Source organism: Gambusia affinis, linkage group LG01, assembly GCF_019740435.1.
Source record: "Gambusia affinis linkage group LG01, SWU_Gaff_1.0, whole genome shotgun sequence".
NCBI lineage: Eukaryota > Metazoa > Chordata > Actinopteri > Cyprinodontiformes > Poeciliidae > Gambusia > Gambusia affinis.
In genome coordinates, this window is record NC_057868.1 from 35,854,296 (window position 1) to 35,873,498 (window position 19,203).

The 19,203-nt window shown below is 36.1% G+C and overlaps 1 protein-coding gene across 1 annotated transcript; it reads right to left on the reverse strand.

Annotated features, from left to right (window-relative positions):
* Positions 1-3,180: 3,180 nt before the first annotated feature.
* rnf41 (ring finger protein 41) lies at positions 3,181-18,034 on the reverse strand. Its single transcript, XM_044118823.1, has 7 exons — positions 17,884-18,034; positions 16,290-16,395; positions 14,978-15,087; positions 6,324-6,595; positions 6,090-6,225; positions 4,649-4,752; positions 3,181-4,571 (listed from the first exon to the last, which is right to left on the reverse strand). The coding sequence occupies exons 3-7, from the start codon at positions 15,065-15,067 to the stop codon at positions 4,217-4,219; spliced, it is 957 nt and encodes a 318-aa protein (XP_043974758.1). The 5' UTR covers positions 15,068-15,087; positions 16,290-16,395; positions 17,884-18,034; the 3' UTR covers positions 3,181-4,216.
* Positions 18,035-19,203: the final 1,169 nt, after the last annotated feature.

The window sequence follows — 19,203 nt, forward strand, 5'->3', positions numbered from 1 at the left end:
GATATTAGCGAACTACCAGAGGTGAGTAGAGCACCAAACAACTGTACTCTGATAATAGCACTACTTCAACATATTTTTACTTAAGTAAAAGAAAAAACGGTAAAACTCAACTTGAGTATTTGATCAGAACATTTCATTTAATATTTAAAAATGATGCCATCAGACATACAAAAATGTAGTTATGTCCAAATTCTGGTATTTTAAGAACTAAAATAATAATAAAAAAGCTAATACAAATGAATATCACGATTGCAAAATACCAGAGTCAGCATTATGAAACGAATTCTTACAATCATGAATGCAAATACGCTGCATGTTAGAACAGGGTGAAGTACTTCCAGTGCCAAAAGGCCCAGCAGGTTGGACATGACATGAGAAAACAAGAAGTAAGACGAGAAGGCTTACTCCTTGTAAGGAGTAAGCCTTCTCGTGAATGTATAAAAACATTCCTCAAGTAAGAGGAAAAAGGACAACGCAGTGAACCAAAAATTAAAATAATTTTTTGTCTACTGATTAAATGTAAGTAGTTGCTACGTAACTCTGAACTGGAGGCCTTTTTCCATAAGAACAAGGTTGAGATCCTGCAGAAACGCTGCCAGAACCAGACAGCGTTTGGTTCTGACTGACTGTGAATCAGAGCAGAACCACAAAGGGAGTTCTCATGTGCAGTGGCTGTTTCTGATATGGTTGATGTGGGCAGCGGCCCAGGGCGGCATCTCCTGCAGGGCGGCATGAGCAATGTTGTTAGCTGCTTAGAGCAACATATTTGAAAACAAAAAACAAAACAAAACAAGAAGAAAAACTTCCGTTTTTAAGATTTTCATTCTTCAAAAACTAAACTGCAACATGGGAAAGTAAAGCTATGATAACTTCACGTGGACTGGATTAAACAGCAATTAACTGATTGGAAATATATATAGGCCTGTTTGTTGCAAATAGTTTAGAAAAATTCAGAAATTTTCATAATTTTAAAATGTTTAACTTTCGAAACTGGAATTTTCACATTTCTTGTTTTAAATTTCTGAGATTAATCTAAAAATTTCTGAGTTTTCACTAGCATGTTTTCAACTTTTCTAACTTTTAAATTTAAAAGATTTTTCTAGAACATTTCTGAGTTTAATCTCAAAATTTTACATTTTCTTTTTTTAGAAAAGGTTAAACTTTTTAAGCTAAAAAATTTCCAAGTTTTTTTCTAGAAAATTTCTGAACGAATATCACTTTCTTCTTGTAATTTTTAAAATTTTGAAGCACAGAGATTTTCTTGTTTCTCTAGAAAATTTCTGAGTATTTTGGCTGAAATTCACTCCTCTATTTTCCCATCTGCAATAGCCCTGATATGCCATTAAATTTAAATGCCATGATTGGTTGAAAAAGTAGGCACTGGGGGCCCATGAATGTTATTTGCCCAGGGCACCGAACATGCTTGGACCACCCCTGCTCATAATAAGCTTCAGATGACACACAAAGGGAATAATTTTGAAATCACAGTCAAAGCAATATTTTTCAATTGATTTGGAAAACCACTGGAATATATTGAGAAATGTAAATTGTTCCTTGCTTGTTTTATTGCAAACAGCTGGAATAGTTTGCATATTTTTCAGTATTTAAGGCGTTTTCTCTTGCAACACGAGAGCTGAACGCCATGCTAGCAAATGCTGTTGGCGGAGAATAATAACTGAGCCACGGTATTTGGTGAAGCACATGATTTCTCATTCCAGTGATCACAATAGTGAGGGATTAGGCTCCACAATGAGGACGAGGCTGGCGGGAGAGGATAACAGACAGAGAATCATGTGGGTGTCCGGGAGAGACGACGAAGAGGAGGATGAGTGAGGTCAGGCCTCACTGTCTGGGTTCAGCGTGGAAACTTTCCTCGTCGGCTTTATAATCCAAACCAGCAGCACTTAACTTCCCACTGCCTCTGCTCCTTAACGCCCTCACAGTCTACTGACTCAAATCTTTGTTTTCGTCTGACGTCCTCTTCCGGATTTGACAGCTCTCTGAGGACACGCCGTGGTGGACGTCGGTACTGCGTCGTGTTTTCAGGCCACATAGAATCATTTTATAAGAGTTGGGAAATAACTAGTTACATTTACTTGAGTACATTTTTAAAAACACTTTCTGGAGTATTTTACTATGCTGTACTTTTCACTTTTACTTGAGTAGTATTATTATTTAATATTACTATTCTTATGAGTCAAATTTCTGGATTTTCTACCCACAAAATAAAAAACAAACATGACTTAACCAAAAATTTTTGTTAAAGTTTCATAAGTTTTATATTGAAAGAAACTGATTTGGGGGAAAAAAAAAATTGTCTTATTTTATTTTATGCTACTTACATGAATTATTGTCATTTTAATCTTTAAAATGCCAAAATGTCCACATATTGTTATAGTTTGGTCTGGCTGACAACATAATTTTTAATTAAATGATGATACTTGAGTACTCAGTACTTCAGTAGTATTTTTACTAAATACTTTTCTTTCTTGAGTAATGCTTTTGGACTGCTACGTTTCACTTTTCCTTGAGTAAACATTTTTAAGTAATGCTACTTTTGAGTAACAATTACATCTGCAATCAAATTAACAATTTTGCCTCCAGTTTTAAAAATGTTGGACATATTAAATATACATATTTGACACTTTATAAAATGACCAACATAATATATTTTAACAAAGACAAAAAGAAATGTCTGTCACTGGTTTTCATATGTTTGTGTTTTTATTATGTAAAGTTCTTTGAACTGGCCTCACAAAAAACTTAAATATGACTTAAAAGAAATGTGACTTCATAATTTAACATTTTAAAATTTGACCTTTGTCTCTTTAAGAAACTCCAGCTCTTTCTAAAACAGAAAGACATCACAAAATGGCTCCTCTATTAACCCTTTTAAAGTTTTCACCAGCATTGCAAAAAGTAGCACATATAATGAGCTCAGCAGGCGTTTGCTAATTGCTGCGGGCTAGTCTGAAGGAGCTGAGTGGGGGCGTCACATTTTGAACCGCTGAATGGTTGCCATGGAGACTAAAGGATTTCTCAAACATGAACGAATGAACAAAAGCAACAATCCAGGTATGTTTTCGGTCAAGAAACATTACAATGTGATTTAAAGCTAAAAAAAAAGTTGACTTTATGCTATACAGATCTTTGAAGATTGTGATTTAAATAATAAAAACGTGAGGTTTAAGGTTTTATTACTCGTCTGTACAACACCGTACATTACAGACAAAATAAAAAACATGAACAAGGAAGGAAGTGAAGGGCACAGTCTGCCTGTAAGAGCTTTTATATCATCTTCATCTGAAGTTTTGTTCCTCTCACTACAGCAGTAAGTGACTGATAGTAAAGCATTATTGTGACTCCACAAATATCTATACAATCTCCAAGACTGCTTTACTGTAGTGCGTCACTAAAACTGTAAAAACCTCGATTTCTACAATTCATTCTGGAAATAAATCACCTAAAACAACAAAACAAAAATAAGTGAACTATTTTAATTTTCCAAATTATAGCACTGAGTGACGTTTCAAATGTTTAGCTGCAAATTAAACACCTGAACTGGACCCGACACACACAGCATATATACAACAGAGGCAACAAAGAAAACTTTTTTTTTTTTCCTTTAAACTTCCAGGAACAAACTTCAAATTCACCAAAAGGCAGTTTCCAAAAAAATAAATGGTAACATCTTCAATCATATTTGCAAAAGAAACAAAAAAAGGCAACAATAAATAAAACAAATGGCACAGAAGGTCTGAACAATCTAAAGCGGAAAGCAAGACGTTTTGTGAAATATTCACAGGAAACTGAATAAAGCAAAATCACAACCTAATTACAGTGGCGAGTATTACATTAGAATTCAATATAGTATTTGTATTTACAAGCATTTGTACAAGCGAGGGCATTAAATGGGGGTTTATGCTTATTACTATATTAGTAGCAGAACAATCAGATCATATAATGCACTAGAAATAAACCTTGTAAACATCACCTTTCATCTTAGACATCAGATTATGTTTATATTTGTCAGGTTTATAGAGTATTTGTCCTTACTTTAAGGCATAAGTGTCAAGCTTAGGAGTAAGCCTAAGATTTTGTTTTAAATAAGCCAGATTTTCTTTTGTAGGTTTCACTTTAAAGAGGATTTTAAGAAAACGAACCTCTCTACCACTCCGATGAGTGAAAGCAAAACATCCCCGTGTCTGTGGGTGGGTTATAAGATCTCCTCCACTCCGTGCGCAAAGATCATGACCAGGCCGGGCTCCAGGATCATATCCTCGCCCATGTGCTGGTTCTCGCAGGCCATCACCACCACCGCCTGCTTGCCGGGAATCCGCTTGGCCACGTAGTTCTCGTAGTATCGCCTGTTCATCTGCCGCGTCTCCAGCGTGGCCAGACCCTGCGGCCAGTTCCGCTCGTGGGCGTTCTCGATCAGGTCGTTGACGATGGACAGCGGGCAGCCGCTGTCGATGAGCGAGCGCTTGATGACGGCCTGGAGAACGGCGTCCGGCGTGGAGATCATGCCGCCCCAGCGGGTGACTCTGGCCGGCTGCATGGAGTTCACCCACCTGGAAACGAGACGGAGTCCAGGTCAGAAACGGGCTAAAGGTCATCGACTGGGAGGAAAAACGGGAGTTTTACTCACTCCAGGATCTCGTTGTACTCTATGCTCTCTTCGAGGTTTTGGAGGTTCGGGTTTGCGCTGCGGATTGCTCTCATGTACGCTTTTAGCAGCTGAATGTCTCGTTTCTGGACAGGAAAAAAAAAAAAGAAAAACCGCAACTCAATTACAGAAAAATCACTGATAAATCTAAACTCAACAGACTTCAACTAAAACAAAAGAAAAATAATGAGATTTCATTTCTAACATGTTTTCTTTCAACTACATTTTGTTCCAATCAAATCCACTTAAAAACATAATTAAAACTCTTTGGTAAAAAAAAAATATTTTCACAGTGCACATTTGCACTCAGACAAAAACAGATTATTAGAGTCAGGATGAGACAAAAAAATAACCACGACAATAAAACCATCGTAATACAAGGAAAAAATGTCAAGACAGCAAGAAAAAAAGACGTAATAATGAGAGACAAAGAGTCAATAAAAGAATAAATTCAGAACATGAGAATAAAACAATGATATGAGGATAAAGTCATAAAAATACAAGAAAAAAGATGCAATAATGAAGGAAAAAGGTCACAATACAAGAATAATGTCATAATATTAATAAAACAAATCGTGATAATATGAGAATAAAGTTCTATGACAATTAAGTTGAAATCTGAGAATAAACTCATAATAATACCTGGATAATGTTGTAATATAGGGAGAATAAAGTGTTAACAATACAAGAATATAACTATATTTTATGTAATAATGCAAGAATAAACTCAATACTGAATAAAGTCACAATATTAGGAGAATAAAGTAGCAGTTTTATAATTAAAACTCAAAAAAATAAAACATTTAAGTGAAAAATGCTGAGCATTTAAGTTTAGTTTTACAAACAGAACAAACTTCATTTTTTAACACATCAGAAGCAAATTATCATCAACTGCAGGAAAAAATTAAGATACGACTTCAAATGACCAGTTTCTCTGATTTTACTCTTTATAGGTTTATGTTTGAGTAAAATGAACTTTGTTCTCTTTTTCTATGAACTGCTGACAAACACGTCTCTGAAATCCCAAGCAAAGATTTTTGTATTTATTAGCAGAAAATGAGAAACAGTGAAAATAACAAAAAAGATGCAAAGAAAACAAGTTGATATTAATCTAGAAACAACAAAAATCAGGAAGAGTGCAGAAGTCAATATTTGATAGAATAAGCATGAGTTTCAGTGCAGTGGGCTCTTTATTTTTTCAGAGCTGTTCGAAAGAAGAAATCGTAGATCAGATTCTGATAAATATCAAAGCTTTGCTCTTTTTCTTTTCTAGTAACTTTCTGACTTTCTTCTGGTAATAATATGACTTTAATCTCGTAATTTTCGACTTTCTCCAATACTCTCAGTCAGATATATTTACTCTGATGCCTTTAAATTACACTGTGTGTAAAGGTTTTCTAAATTGTCAGCAAAAGTCTCTCACCTGTTCCCCCAGCTGGTGTTTATGCTCAGCCACAGTTTTCTCCAGCTCGGAAATCTTGGTCTGCTGCTGCTGCACGACGCTCCGTAAATGTTTGATGCAGTTATGGTTGGGCAGCTCATCCTTGGGCATTTCAAGGCTTCAATAACAGCAGATTATTCATCAGTCAACAAACTAACAGCAGAACATTTTTATCCATCTATTTATTTATTTGGTTGCCCAGTGGAAGCCACCTACCCACATCCCTCCTCGCAGTTGACCGGCCTTTTCGGGTTGTGCTCACAGTCCTTGAGGTGCGACTGCAGCTGGTCCAGCCGCAGCGTCGCCGTGCAGCCGAAGCTGGCGTTGTCACAGTTGATCTGGAGTTTGGACAGCATGTTGCGCATGATGCGGGGCACGGGCCGCAGGTGGGCGAGCGTCACTACTGTGCGGTCCACGGGACAAATCTGTTGCTGGGCAAACCACTGGGTTATGCAGGCGTTGCAGAAGGCATGTTCACAGTGTGGAGCCTGGACGGAAAAACAGAGAGCAGAAAAAATATATTTTATAAGATGAAGAAATACAGCTGAAACTAAACATTTTTTTTATTTTTTTATGCTTAGTTAGGATTACCAATATTCTCCACATTTGTTAAATACCGTAATTTCCGGACTATAGCGCGCACCTGATTATAAGCCGCACCCCCTACATTTTTAAAGGAAACACATTTTGTACATACATAAGCTGCACCGGTGTATAAGCCACATGTGCCAACATTGAAACATGAGATATTTACAAAGAAAGACGGTACACAGAAAGTAAAGTATTTGTAAAGTTTTAATAATATGCTGTAGCTTTTCTTTCTGAACAGCAGCAATATAGCAAAACAACACTAACAGGGCTGGTTTAAATAACATACGGTTAAAAGTCACGGAGAGCCGTCATCTTCTTCCTCCTGTGCACTGAAACCATGGAAGTCTTCTTCCTCAGTGTCTGTTTCCTTCTTTATCGGCCAGCTCAATTGCTTTTAACTTGAAAGTTGCATCATATGCATTTCTTCTTGCATTCTCCATGATGAGGGTCTGTTCAAGCTAATTTTATTCATGCACAAAGCACAATGTTACATTAGTCTTCCTCTACAGCACAGGTGTCAAACTCCAGTCCTCAAGGGCCGCTGTCCTGCAACTTTTAGAGGTGCCTCTGCTGCACCACATCTGAATAGAATAATTAGGTCATTAAGGCTCTGGAGAACAGATCTACACAAGGAGGAGGTAATTAAGCCATTTCATTCCAGTGTTTTGTACCTGTGACACACCAAAAAACTGCAGGACAGCGGCCCTTGAGGACTGGAGTTTGACACCCCTGCTCTACAGATATATTCCAGCTGTCTCACGCTTCCCTTTTCTGCTCCAGCGCCCCTACTGGCCGTTAGAAAAAATTCATAAATAAGCCGCATCGTTGTACAAGCCGCAGGGTCGAAAGCGTGAGACAAAAGTCGCGGCTTATAGTCCGGAAATTACGGTACTTCATTTTTATTTTTTTTTAGATAATTTCTTCATGTTCTTTACTATTTTGGTTTTCAGTCAAATGTCTTCAGTGCATGAAATTAAGCGTCAGAGATGGTAAAGTATCCAAAAATTGTACTCAAGTAAGAATTTCACTACTTCTCCGTATTTTTACTCAATTAAAAGCAAAAAGTACAAAAATAATTTGGTAAAAATCATCTACTCAAGTACTGACTAACTGATCAAAACATCGGTTATTTATTATTTAAAAAACCTCAGGTAAACCAAAATATAATGTTTTTTGTGTGTATTTTAAAGGCCAAAATAGAAATAATTCATATAATGATAGAATTACAAACACAAAATCAAGCAAAAAAAAATAAAAATAAAATAAAAAAATCCCAGAAATTTCCAAAACTTATGAAGCTTTAAGAAAAACCACAGGTGTGTCTGAATTCTTTTTTTTTTTAAAACATTTATTTATTGATTTTAACAGGAGAACAAGAAACATACATATATACACTTACAAATACTTAAACTAGACCAGACAAAAACCCAAAGGACATATACACAAGGTGGAGAAAAAAAAAAAAAAGGGTGGGGGGTTGCAGCAGACCCTCAATAGACTAACCTACATAAACATCAGTTTGCCTCACCATATGGCCTTATAACCAATCCTCTTTCCATCCATCAAGTTGGATATCATTTTGACAGCCAAGTGTAAAACACAGACCAGATCACCCAGAATTTATCGAGCTTATTCTTAGTAAAATAACTGATTTTCTCAAGTGCAAAGTAGAACGTCATTTGCGTGGTCCATTGTGAAATTCCACATAATGTCCCTTTCTTCCAAGAGAGTGCAATGCAGCGTTTGGCTTCCAAAAAGGAGACATTAATTAATTAAGGATCTCAAGTTGTTTGGGATAACAAAGTCTTCAGGGTAAATATTCAAGATGCACATTTTAGGATTCAAAGGAACCTTTTTACCAATCATCTGACCTATCACAATCAATACATCCTTCCAAAACGCCAACACTCGAGGACACGCCCACATGCAATGGAATAAAGAACCTTTTTGGGAAGTACATTTAATGCAAGTGTCAGGAATATTAGGGTTAAAATGATGCAATTTAACTGGAGTGATGTATTGCCTAGTCAGCCATTTGTATTGTAATAATTTGGAATTTGTGTTAGCAGATTGTGTATGAATCGAAGTGCAGGCTTCTGACCACTCCTCACTCGACAAGTTCCCACCCAAGTCCGCTTCCCATGCTTTTAGGATGTTGGCCGGAGATTCTTTACATTTGTCAACAAACAAGGAATAAATTAGAGACACCTGTCCTCTGTTATATAGGTGACTTACAATAATGTCTTCTAGTGAAGACAAGGAGGGCAGATCAAGATTATTTTGTTGCTTGGATAAAATGAAATTCCTAACTTGAAGATATTTATAGAAATGTTTAGCAGGAATGTCATGTTTGTTTTTAAGTTCTGTGAATGACATAAATACTCTTCCTATAAAAAGATCAGATACCTTAGCTAACCCCTTAGCAGACCAGAGTTTAAAACCTGGGTCTGCTCTACCTGGACCAAAGTCCCTGTTTCCAAAAATAGGTGAGAACTGGGATAGCTGTTGCTTTTCTCCCAAATAATCAAGTACTTTTTGCCAGATAAGCAATGTATTTTTCAAAAAAGGGTTTTTTGTTTGTTTAATAAGTTTTTTCCTCTCTGATGAATACAAGTATAAGTTTAAAGGAATAGAGATATGCTGGGACTCCATTGTAACCCACGCTGGGGGCTCTTTGGAAATAAAATAAAACATAGCTGCCCTGATCTGGGCTGCCCAGAAATACCATAATAAATTAGGCAGTTGTAGACCACCTCTGTCATAAGGTAGATATAAAAGGGACAGTCTCACTCTAGGACGCTTACCGTTCCAAATGAAGTTGGAAAAAGTTTTATTTATCTCCTTAAAGAAGGAGAGGGGAGGGGAAAGTGGAACTGATTGGAAAAGGTATAAAAATTTTTGGCAAAATTGTCATTTTAATAATATTGACACGACCTATTAAGGAAATGGGTAGTCTAGACCGTCTCTCTATTAATTGCATAACTGATTCTGTAAGGTGGTTATAATTAGTTGGAATGATATTATTTATTGTAGGGGTAACTTTAACACCTAGATAAGTAAATCCATGTTTAGACGCTACATATGGAGTTGAAACTGGGGGATTGAGGCGTTCGTTTTCTGATAGGTACAGTATTTCAGATTTAGCATCATTTACCTTATATCCTGAAAAAACTCCAAAGGACTTAATTAAATCAGCTACTGTGGACATGGTGCTACCCAGCTTGGAGCAAAACAGGATTATGTCGTCTGCATACAAGGTTATACGATGTTCTAAGCTCCCTAATCTTATACCAGTTATATTATCGTGTTTGCGAATTGCCATAGCCAAAGGTTCGATGGCCAATGTGAACAACAGAGGAGAAAGGGGGCAACCCTGCCTTGTTCCACGTTTTAGTTTAAAAGGAGATGAAGATAGACCATTGGTTAAAATTTCAGCTTGTGGGTTTGAGTAAATTAACTTTATCCAGCTAAGAAATTTCCCTCCTATACCAAAGCGTTCCATAACAGAAAACATATATTGCCATTCTATCCTGTCAAAGGCCTTCTCTGCGTCCAGCGACAGGATAGCATTGTCTGGAACTTCAGATTTCTCAAAAATTACATTAAACACCCTTCTGATGTTATGAAAACCCTGTCTTCCTTGTACAAAACCATTTTGATCAGGGTGGACCATCATGGGTAAAAGTAGCTCCAACTTCCTAGCTAACACACAAAATTTTAACATCATTATTAATAAGAGAAATTGGCCTATATGAGCTACATTGAGTTGCAGGTTTACCTGGCTTCAGGAGTAGGGAGATGATTGCTGTATTAAGTGAGGGAGGGAGAGATCCTTTACTAAAGGATTCTTGATGCATGTCAAGCATAGGAGGTATCAGTTTGGAATGAAAAATTTTATATATTTCAATTGGGATTCCATCAGGCCCCGGGCTCTTACCACCTTTCATACCGGATATAGCCTCAGATAATAATTGTGCATTGAGCTCAAAATCAAGCGATTTTAAGGATTCACTATCTAGGGGAGTAAATTCTAATGAATCCAAGAAAATAGTTTGTTCCTGGGGAGCTAAGTTTGAGTAGTCTGAGCTATACAATCTGTAGTAGAATTTTGAAAACGTGCTGTTTATTTCTTTTAGGTCAGATATAAACACCCCTTCAGCTGTTTGAATTGAATTTATTGCTTTATCTGTTTGTTCCTGTTTGATACGCCAAGCCAACAACTTACTAGCCTTTTCACCCTGTTCAAAATACGATTGTTTTAGTCTCATTAAACTTTTAATTGCTTTATTTGTAGACAGCATGTTGTCTTTAGCTCTCAACCTAAGAAGTTCTGTGTTTAGTTGGGTTGAAGGATTCTGAAATAGTTGTATTTCTATGCTTTTAATAGAATTATCTAGTTGTTCCAATTCTTGTTTGTTAGTTTTATGTTTGAAGCTGGTAAAACTAATCATTTGGCCTCTTAAGAATGCCTTAAAGGCCTCCCATCTCACAGTAGCCGAGGTTTGGTGAGTGTTCAATTCAAAATACATATCTATTTTTGTTCCGATAAATTGTATGAAATCTGGGTCCCTAAGCCAAATTGATTGTAGACGCCACTTAGATGAAAAGGAAAGATTAGGAACCTTAAGGCAGAATGACACCGGAGCATGGTCAGATATTACTATACTGCCATGCCAACTATTAGTAATGAGTGGAACTAGATCAGCTGAGACTAAATAGTAATCAATACTTGAAAATGTTTGGCAAGTACCAGAACAGCATGAAAAAGAAAGCTGATTAGGATGCATATTTCTCCAAATGTCTACCAAATTGAGTTCTTTCATAAAGTTAAGTAATTCTTTCCTTGTTTGAGCATGAGAGACGTCTTTGCCTGTAGATCTGTCTAACGTTGGAATGAGCGTACAGTTAAAATCGCCTCCTATGATGTACCCTCCAGGAAGCGACGCTACAGACAGAAACAGGTGTCTAAAAAAAGCAGGGTTATCATTATTTGCCCCGTAAATATTGACCAAATTAAGTTTCACAGACAGAATCACACATTGCACAATTAAATATCTGCCATATCGATCCTCAGTTACATTGATGAGCTGGAATGGCACCGAGCTGTGGATTAGTGTGATTACGCCCCTCGAGTGTGAGCTAAAGGAAGTAGAAAAAACCCGACCATGCCATCTTCTCCTCACTCTACTAACATCATCAGGGGTCAAATGAGTCTCCTGGAGGAAAACTATCTTAGCCTTTAACTGTTGAATCCTGTTCATCACCTGTTTAAGAAGTTTGACAAGTTTATTTAGACCTCTTACATTCCAAGATGTGAATTGAAGGTCGGAGGCCATCAGAAAAAAGGAAAAATTACTTCAGCCACGGTATGTATATTTAAGAGTGAGCTGCCGAGGGAAAACATGACGGATAAAGACAAAAAAGTATAGACACAATAAACAACAATTAGACAATAGAGTGTAAATCCCCAAACGAAGTACACCCACCCAACCCACTGAAAACACTTCCCAAGGAGCCGTCCAGGCTCGGTCATGAGCTGGTCCACCCCAGCATTCAAGACGAAGAGGAACAGCATATAGAAAAAACCCCATCAAACCACAGCCCCCAAATAATCAGTAATGAAATTAACAACCCATAAACTATAATGAAAGTAAACACACATTTGCATGACTTAACCTTGGTTACCCTAACCATATTGTAAATTGACCATATGAATTAAAAACAAAATAGAGCTGCATTAATAACCATTATAAACCATCAAAACACAGAATTGAAAAGATATGAATATAGAAGTGCACTTACATATATGTGACCATAGTTGCAAACATAGTGAGATATGATTAGACAAAGTCACATAATTGTTCACCTTTATTGGACCTCTACCTGGTTCGTAACCAGATTTCGCTCCCGCTGGAGCTGCAGGACGAAGGACTCCGCTTCTGCTGCCTTGTCAAACGCGTGACGTTTCTTCTTGTAGGTCACCAAAAGTGTGGCCGGGTGAACAACACCGTAGCGCAGCTCCGGTAACTCCAGAGAAATAGAAGATAGATCCTTTTTCACTCGGTCAAATATCTTGCGCTTTTTCAAAAGTTCGGCAGAAACGTCCGGGAAGAACATGACTCTGTTATTCTTCAATCGTATTTCTCCCCTCGTCCTAGCAGCCTTCATGATCCGGACTTTGTCAGCGTAGTTCAGCAGCTTCATGACCACCGCTCTGGACCGCGTCCCCGCAGCGTTAACTCGCCGGACTCTGTGTGCTCTCTCTATGATCAGCGGGATCGGGAACGTTTCTGCACCAAGCACTTCAGGCAGCCATTTCTCCAAAAATGCACACGTCAAAACCTTCAGTCCCCTCAGGGAGACCGATAAGGTTGGAACGGCGACTACGATTTTCCAGGTCGTCTATCTTTAGTTGCAGAGCTTCAATGGTAGTTTTTGTAGCAGTGTTATCGGCTTGCAGGGAAGCAACAGAATCCTCGTTAGCGCTGATTCTGTCCTCCGCTTGAGTAACACGTGCGGCAACAATTCTTATATCCGATTGCACCCCCTGGATAACCGTCAGCAGGCTATCAAATCTCTTGCCAAAGTCATCTTTCATCGAGTTAATAGCCGCCACGAGGTCATTAGTGCTACCTGCTTCGATGGCAGCCAGACCATTTTCATCTGTGACTGCGGATTCATTGTTGACGGGAGGCATATCCGAAGAGCCACTGCCAACTGGGGGAGAAGCTGCCCCGTCGCTGTAGGCCATGCTAGTGCTAGCTAGCCTGCTACTCCTTGACTGTTGCACTGGGCTCAACATAGACGTTATTAAAGCCTTTTTAGAGTTTGGTTTTGTGTTCTTTGGTGCCATCTGGTCAGCGATAACTAGTACAGTTAACTAAAGAGGCAAGAAGCAAAAAAAAAAAATACAGATTGTTAATTTAGTATTTAGAAGGAAATTGGAGAGGGCGCCATCGCACGTCCGTTCAGCACCACGACATGACCGGAAGTCCTGTGTGAATTTTTGGGTTTGTTTTCCGTTCAGTGAAGTCACTCACAGTGGGTCGAGTATTCAGAAATTTTACTCAAGTAAAAGTAGCGATAAAATTACTCAAGTAAAAATAAGAAATGCAAAGTAAAAGTTTGTTTTTTCTTCAAAAGGTTACTCAAGTAAATATAAGTAGTTACTGCTCACCCACTCTGGTGATTGAGCTTTAAATAATTCCTGTAAATATAGTTTTTATGACTTTACTCTTTATAGGTTTATGTTTGAGTAAAATTAACTTTGTTCTCTTATTCTATGAACTACTGACAACATGTCTCTGAAATGCAAAGCAAAGATTTTTGTATTTATTAGCAGGAAATGAGAAATGGTCAAAATAATGAAAAAGATGCAGCGCTTTCAGTCCCCAAGAAATGCAAATAAAACAAGTTGATATTCATTTAGAAACAACAAATCTAATGTTTTAACTCAGGAAGACGATTATCTACTGTAATTCCAATGTCTAAAATAAAGGACTGTATAGATTAGATGCAAAATACATTCTCAGCCAAGGACATAAATGCTTGTATTTTCCTGGAAAAATTTTATTTTAGAAGAAAGCGTAAATTTAACTTTATGTCATCTGAACGAGAGCCTGCTAAAAAAAGAGGCAGCACAAATAAAGGTTTCCATTGCTTATAGGAGCTGCTCTATTTGTAACATTTCTACTGGTTGATGCTACAAAATATCATCTTTGTGCTGCAGCTGAGCTGATGTTTCTCTTTCTGCAGCAGTAAAAAAAAAAACATGAAGCCGATTCAGCAAAAAAAGTGCTAATGAAAATGTTCAGATGCAATAAAAACAAAAAGCTTCTGATAACTGGTTCATTTATTACAAAAACAACTATTCTGGGAAAAGATGCAGTAGCTACACATTGAAGTGGTTTTTATATTTCTGTATAATTGTTTGAGCAGTTTTAAGCACCTCGAAGGATCAACCTTACAAGTAATTTTTTCAGAAATTTTGCCTGAAATCTTTTGATTTTCCCAGGATGTCACAAATACGCAGTTTATTTTAGGTCAACATGCGTCTCTATTTACCACATTTATTGTAAATTAACAGAAGATTAAAGCAATGACGTCGTCATCTGGGCTTCCCAAAGCTGTTACATTAACCTCAATATGGATAAAAACCAGATTTTTAAAGCAAAAAGAAATAATTCTGGTTTTTCTAAATCACCTAAAACAAAAAGAAGTTTTATCTTTTACGGTGCATTAATATTTTGAGATGGTTAATCTCTGATATAACGACGTACCTGCACTGGTTCCTCTAGGACTCCACTGCATATGGGACACAAGAGGTCTTCATCCACCTCACCCTGGAACCTCGTAACGTCGTACCCCATGGTACACAACCCACAACCTCCTAAAAAACAACAACACAATCAGGAAAAATGAGTTTCAGGCAACTTTAATAACATCAGTATCATTTATCTCTACTGAATCTGCAGAATCACGCTTTAAAATACCCTGTTTATGAACATGTAATGTTGTGATGTCAAATGAAACAACAAATTACCAACCCTTAAAATTAATCTTATTTGATTTAACAGCAGATTTTCGACTTCATCTCATTTCCAGAGTTTTTTTTTGTTTTTTTTTTACTCTCACTTGTGCCAAATAACATTCAGGTGATTAAAACTGCAAGTCATGATAATCACATCAATATGAGCAAAGATGCTAATTAGGGCTAAAATGATTAATCAAGTTAATCACAGTTAACTACTTTAATCGCGATTAATCAATTATAGAAATAATCGGCAACTAATTTAGCAACTGATTAATCATTAACTGGAGTATATAAACTCAGAAAGGCTGTTTGATGAAAGAAAAACAGTCAGAGTCATAATTAAGTGACTATATATACATATATATATTTTTTATTATTTAAGTTGAAGGTTTTTGTCTTTAAATGTGTCCAGAACTGCTAAAGTTGAATTTTCCACCTAGTTCAAATTCTGTAAAAAAAAATAATAAAAATTAAATGTCTTATTAAGCACCCTTTGTTGTCTATTAATCCAAATAAAATCATGAATAGATCAAAAGAGAATATTATTTTTAGCTGCAGTTGAAACTTTTGCTACAAATGATCATTAAAGGAATGTTATTGCAATTTACACAATAAAAGTTTTCTTATTCAGAAAAAGTAACTGAATTATTTACATATTTTAATGTGTCCCAAATATTGTGTAAAAAAAGATTCAAGTGGATAAATGAAAAATATGCAAAATATGTAATTTCTTTTAATCCGATTGATGGTCAAAATAATCGACAGAATAATCAATTACTACTTCAAATTAATCTTTACTTACTGTATGTAAAATGTAATGTAATCTTTACATACAATATTATAATATCTATTGTCTTGTAGCCAATAATATATTTATTATTTGCTTTTATTTTAAAGAAGACTAAAATTTATAATGTATTTTATTGGAACCAATATTATCCAAAAATGTTTAGGTGGTTATTCATATATCAGTTAACATCTGTGAACATGAATCGATTCATTTTCACCTGAGTGAACTGAGTGGAACTAGTTCTATTTAAAGATGAACTGGTACCAACCTCACACACAAAAGGCCTCAAATGTTTCCATTCAGCTCTTGATCTTTTGCCGATGTCTCACATCTGGCAAAAGCGATTTGTCTTCTGAAAATCACACATACGATGCCTAAAAATACAAAAAACGTTTATTAAATTTAGTTTTTGTGTCAAATGTTTCTAATTTCTAGCATCAGACAAAGATAACCTGAGTAAATAATAAAAATACTATGACTTGTAGACATATTTTGGACGTATAAATTTCAAAAGAAGAATTTCCTTTATTTAAGGAAAGGCAACAATCAAACAAACCAATTAGTGGCAAAGAGTACCATTCCCATGTCTTGCAGTGGTTATGATATTAATATGAATTACCTCATTGGTTGTAGGCCTGTCACAATACCAATGTTTTCTGAACAATATATTGTCCCAGAAATTGTTGCATTAAAAGTCTCCATGTTTTCCCAGCCTCTTGTTCAGCGTTGAATAATGAAACTTAACTGTGAGCTGCAGGGCTCTGGATGTCATTTTGGGTTTTTCTTTAATTCCCTCTGGTGTAATTTTGGTACGCCTGGAAAAAGTGCTAAATGTTTTCTCCACTTGGCAGAGGTTTTCGCTGAAGAGCAAACCAGTTTGTAACAGCTTAAAACAACTGTTGGTTGTACACCTGATCTGTTGCTTATCGAGAGCTTTCGTCTGTTTCATGTTGTCAAACTGGTTCTATAAGATTTTTCCTTATTGCAAAGATCATGCAGGGGTGTGGCTTCTGAAAATTAATTATCACAAATAATCACGATTAACTAAAGGGGAGATTAAATTTTAAAAATCTGGCAAGCCTGGACTGGATAGCTTTCTTTACTCACATACATAAAACTCCTGTTTTAAAATGTACTCTTGTTGTCCTTGTCTAAAATTTAAATATCTTGACCAGGAAGGAAAGAGAAAAATAAATCATGCATTTTTGCAAAACAATGCGTATGTACTCTTTTAAACTGTTTAAGGATTTTAACCTGTAACACACAATAAAACTACTTTTAAAGGTAAACTATTGAATAGCGTAAGTCAGAACTTTGTACAATAAAAAAAGAAAACCCGTGCAATGGAAACGTTGTAATTTTCACACAACACTCTTGAATCAGCGGTAAATTGTCTTCCATATCTGCATCTCCTCAGGGACATACATCCCCAACATCTGTCTGTGATGTCCCAGTTTGCTGCGGACTGACCCAGTTTAATAAGAAGCCATTTAAAGATATTTTCCCACCTTCTTCCTCAACATGCCTTGCACAAGTTCAGCTAAACGCCGAGGCTCGTGTTAATTACGTGGCTGGTTATTTGCTTTTAACACTAAATCCGATATAACAGAAGATTATAATGCCTTAAACTGGCGGCTGGGTGGGAAAAAAAACTTTAAAAAATGCTTCAGGTGAGGCACCAGCAAAGCTTGGTTGTCACAATGTGAATTTGAACGTCTGCTAACGAGCTAGCCTTATTAGCATATACGATATTAGCTTTAGAGCTAAGCAACCTGAGCTTAGTTTGGAAAAAATACACAGAAAAACAGCTGCTTACAGTCAATGATGTTAAAGGTAATCTATAAAACGATCGATATACTTACTCTGACAGGAAGTAAATCTAATTCTTATCAGGATTTTTGACTATTTCGGACGTCGTGCCGCCACTAGCTCCTTGCTAGCCACGTCCTGCTACATCATACATTTTAGAGTTCACGCAGACAGACGGAAACGTGATGACGTAGTTTATGTACCTCGTTTCAGTTAAAATTCTAAAGAATATATCCGTGTATACTGTTATACTGTTGATATATAATAGTGTGCATGTAATTTATATTATAAAATCTATTGTACTAAAAAATATTATTAAATATATATTTTTAAAAATACTATGGCTAGAAATACTGAACAAAATATTTCAATGACTAGAAGAAATATATATTACTCTAGAAGTAAATCCTAAAAGCAGTATTATTTCATTTCTATTCAATTAAATTTATTTTTGATTCACCACTGAGAAAAAGTCTGAAAATTCCAACAGATCTTAGACTTAATAGATTTTTTTTATACCTAGTAAAGATAAGTTATATTAAATTAATAAATATATTTAAAAATATACCCATATTCTGTGTCTCTGGTATAAATAAGGTTGATCTAATGAAATAGATTAATTCCTGGCCTGTTTGAATGTATAAGTGACAGTTTAATGGGAAGGGAAAAAATAATTTAAATCAGATTTATAATTAAAACGGTTTAAATAATGGGGAACTATGCAATTACCATGAAACAGATGTAATTTACACTTTACTACAACAAATAAATCATTTAAGTTTTACAATATTGGCATTTTTGGAGATGTGGAAACATATTTGTTGGGTTGTCGTCTAGTATGTAGACACAAGAAAGGTTAAGGTTATTTAATCAATAAAATTTTCTTATTATAGAAAAGACTTATACAGGAGAAATATCACTCAAAACAATTTTAAAAAATTACAACTAAATCTAACATCCTCTGAGACAAATTGCACAACAGAAGGCGCAGCATCTTTAACAAGCGGCACAAATTTTCTCGCACTATTGCGAGACAGAAGGCAAACAGGAAGGAGAGGATCTGCAGCAAAGATGTAGAGAAAAAATAAAGTACTCCACGTAGAGAATGAGGGAACGATTCAACAGGAGGAACGCTGAAAACAATAATAAAGTTAATTTACTCCATATTAAACTCTTGTTTTTTCAGTTCAGTTTATTTTAGTCATCCCTTCTGTGAGAATTTGTATTTCATTACAGGAATATTGCCACAATATCAGCACAAAAAGGTGCAATTTTACCAGAACGCCTTAAAATTAAGTAATTTTAATGAGGAAAAAGCTTCTGATGTGACCAGATCAATACACTCTACTGATAATGAGTTAATTTGACACTAA

Excerpts from the sequence above, each read along its gene's own strand:
- rnf41 (XM_044118823.1), bottom strand. The coding sequence starts at position 15,067 with ATGGGGTACGACGTTACGAGGTTCCAGGGTGAGGTGGATGAAGACCTC. Across the intron at positions 4,753-6,089 it reads AACACCAGCTGGGGGAACAG|AAACGAGACATTCAGCTGCT; the intron begins GTGAGAGACTTT and ends TTTCCTGTCCAG. Across the intron at positions 4,572-4,648 it reads GAGTACAACGAGATCCTGGA|GTGGGTGAACTCCATGCAGC; the intron begins GTGAGTAAAACT and ends TCTCGTTTCCAG.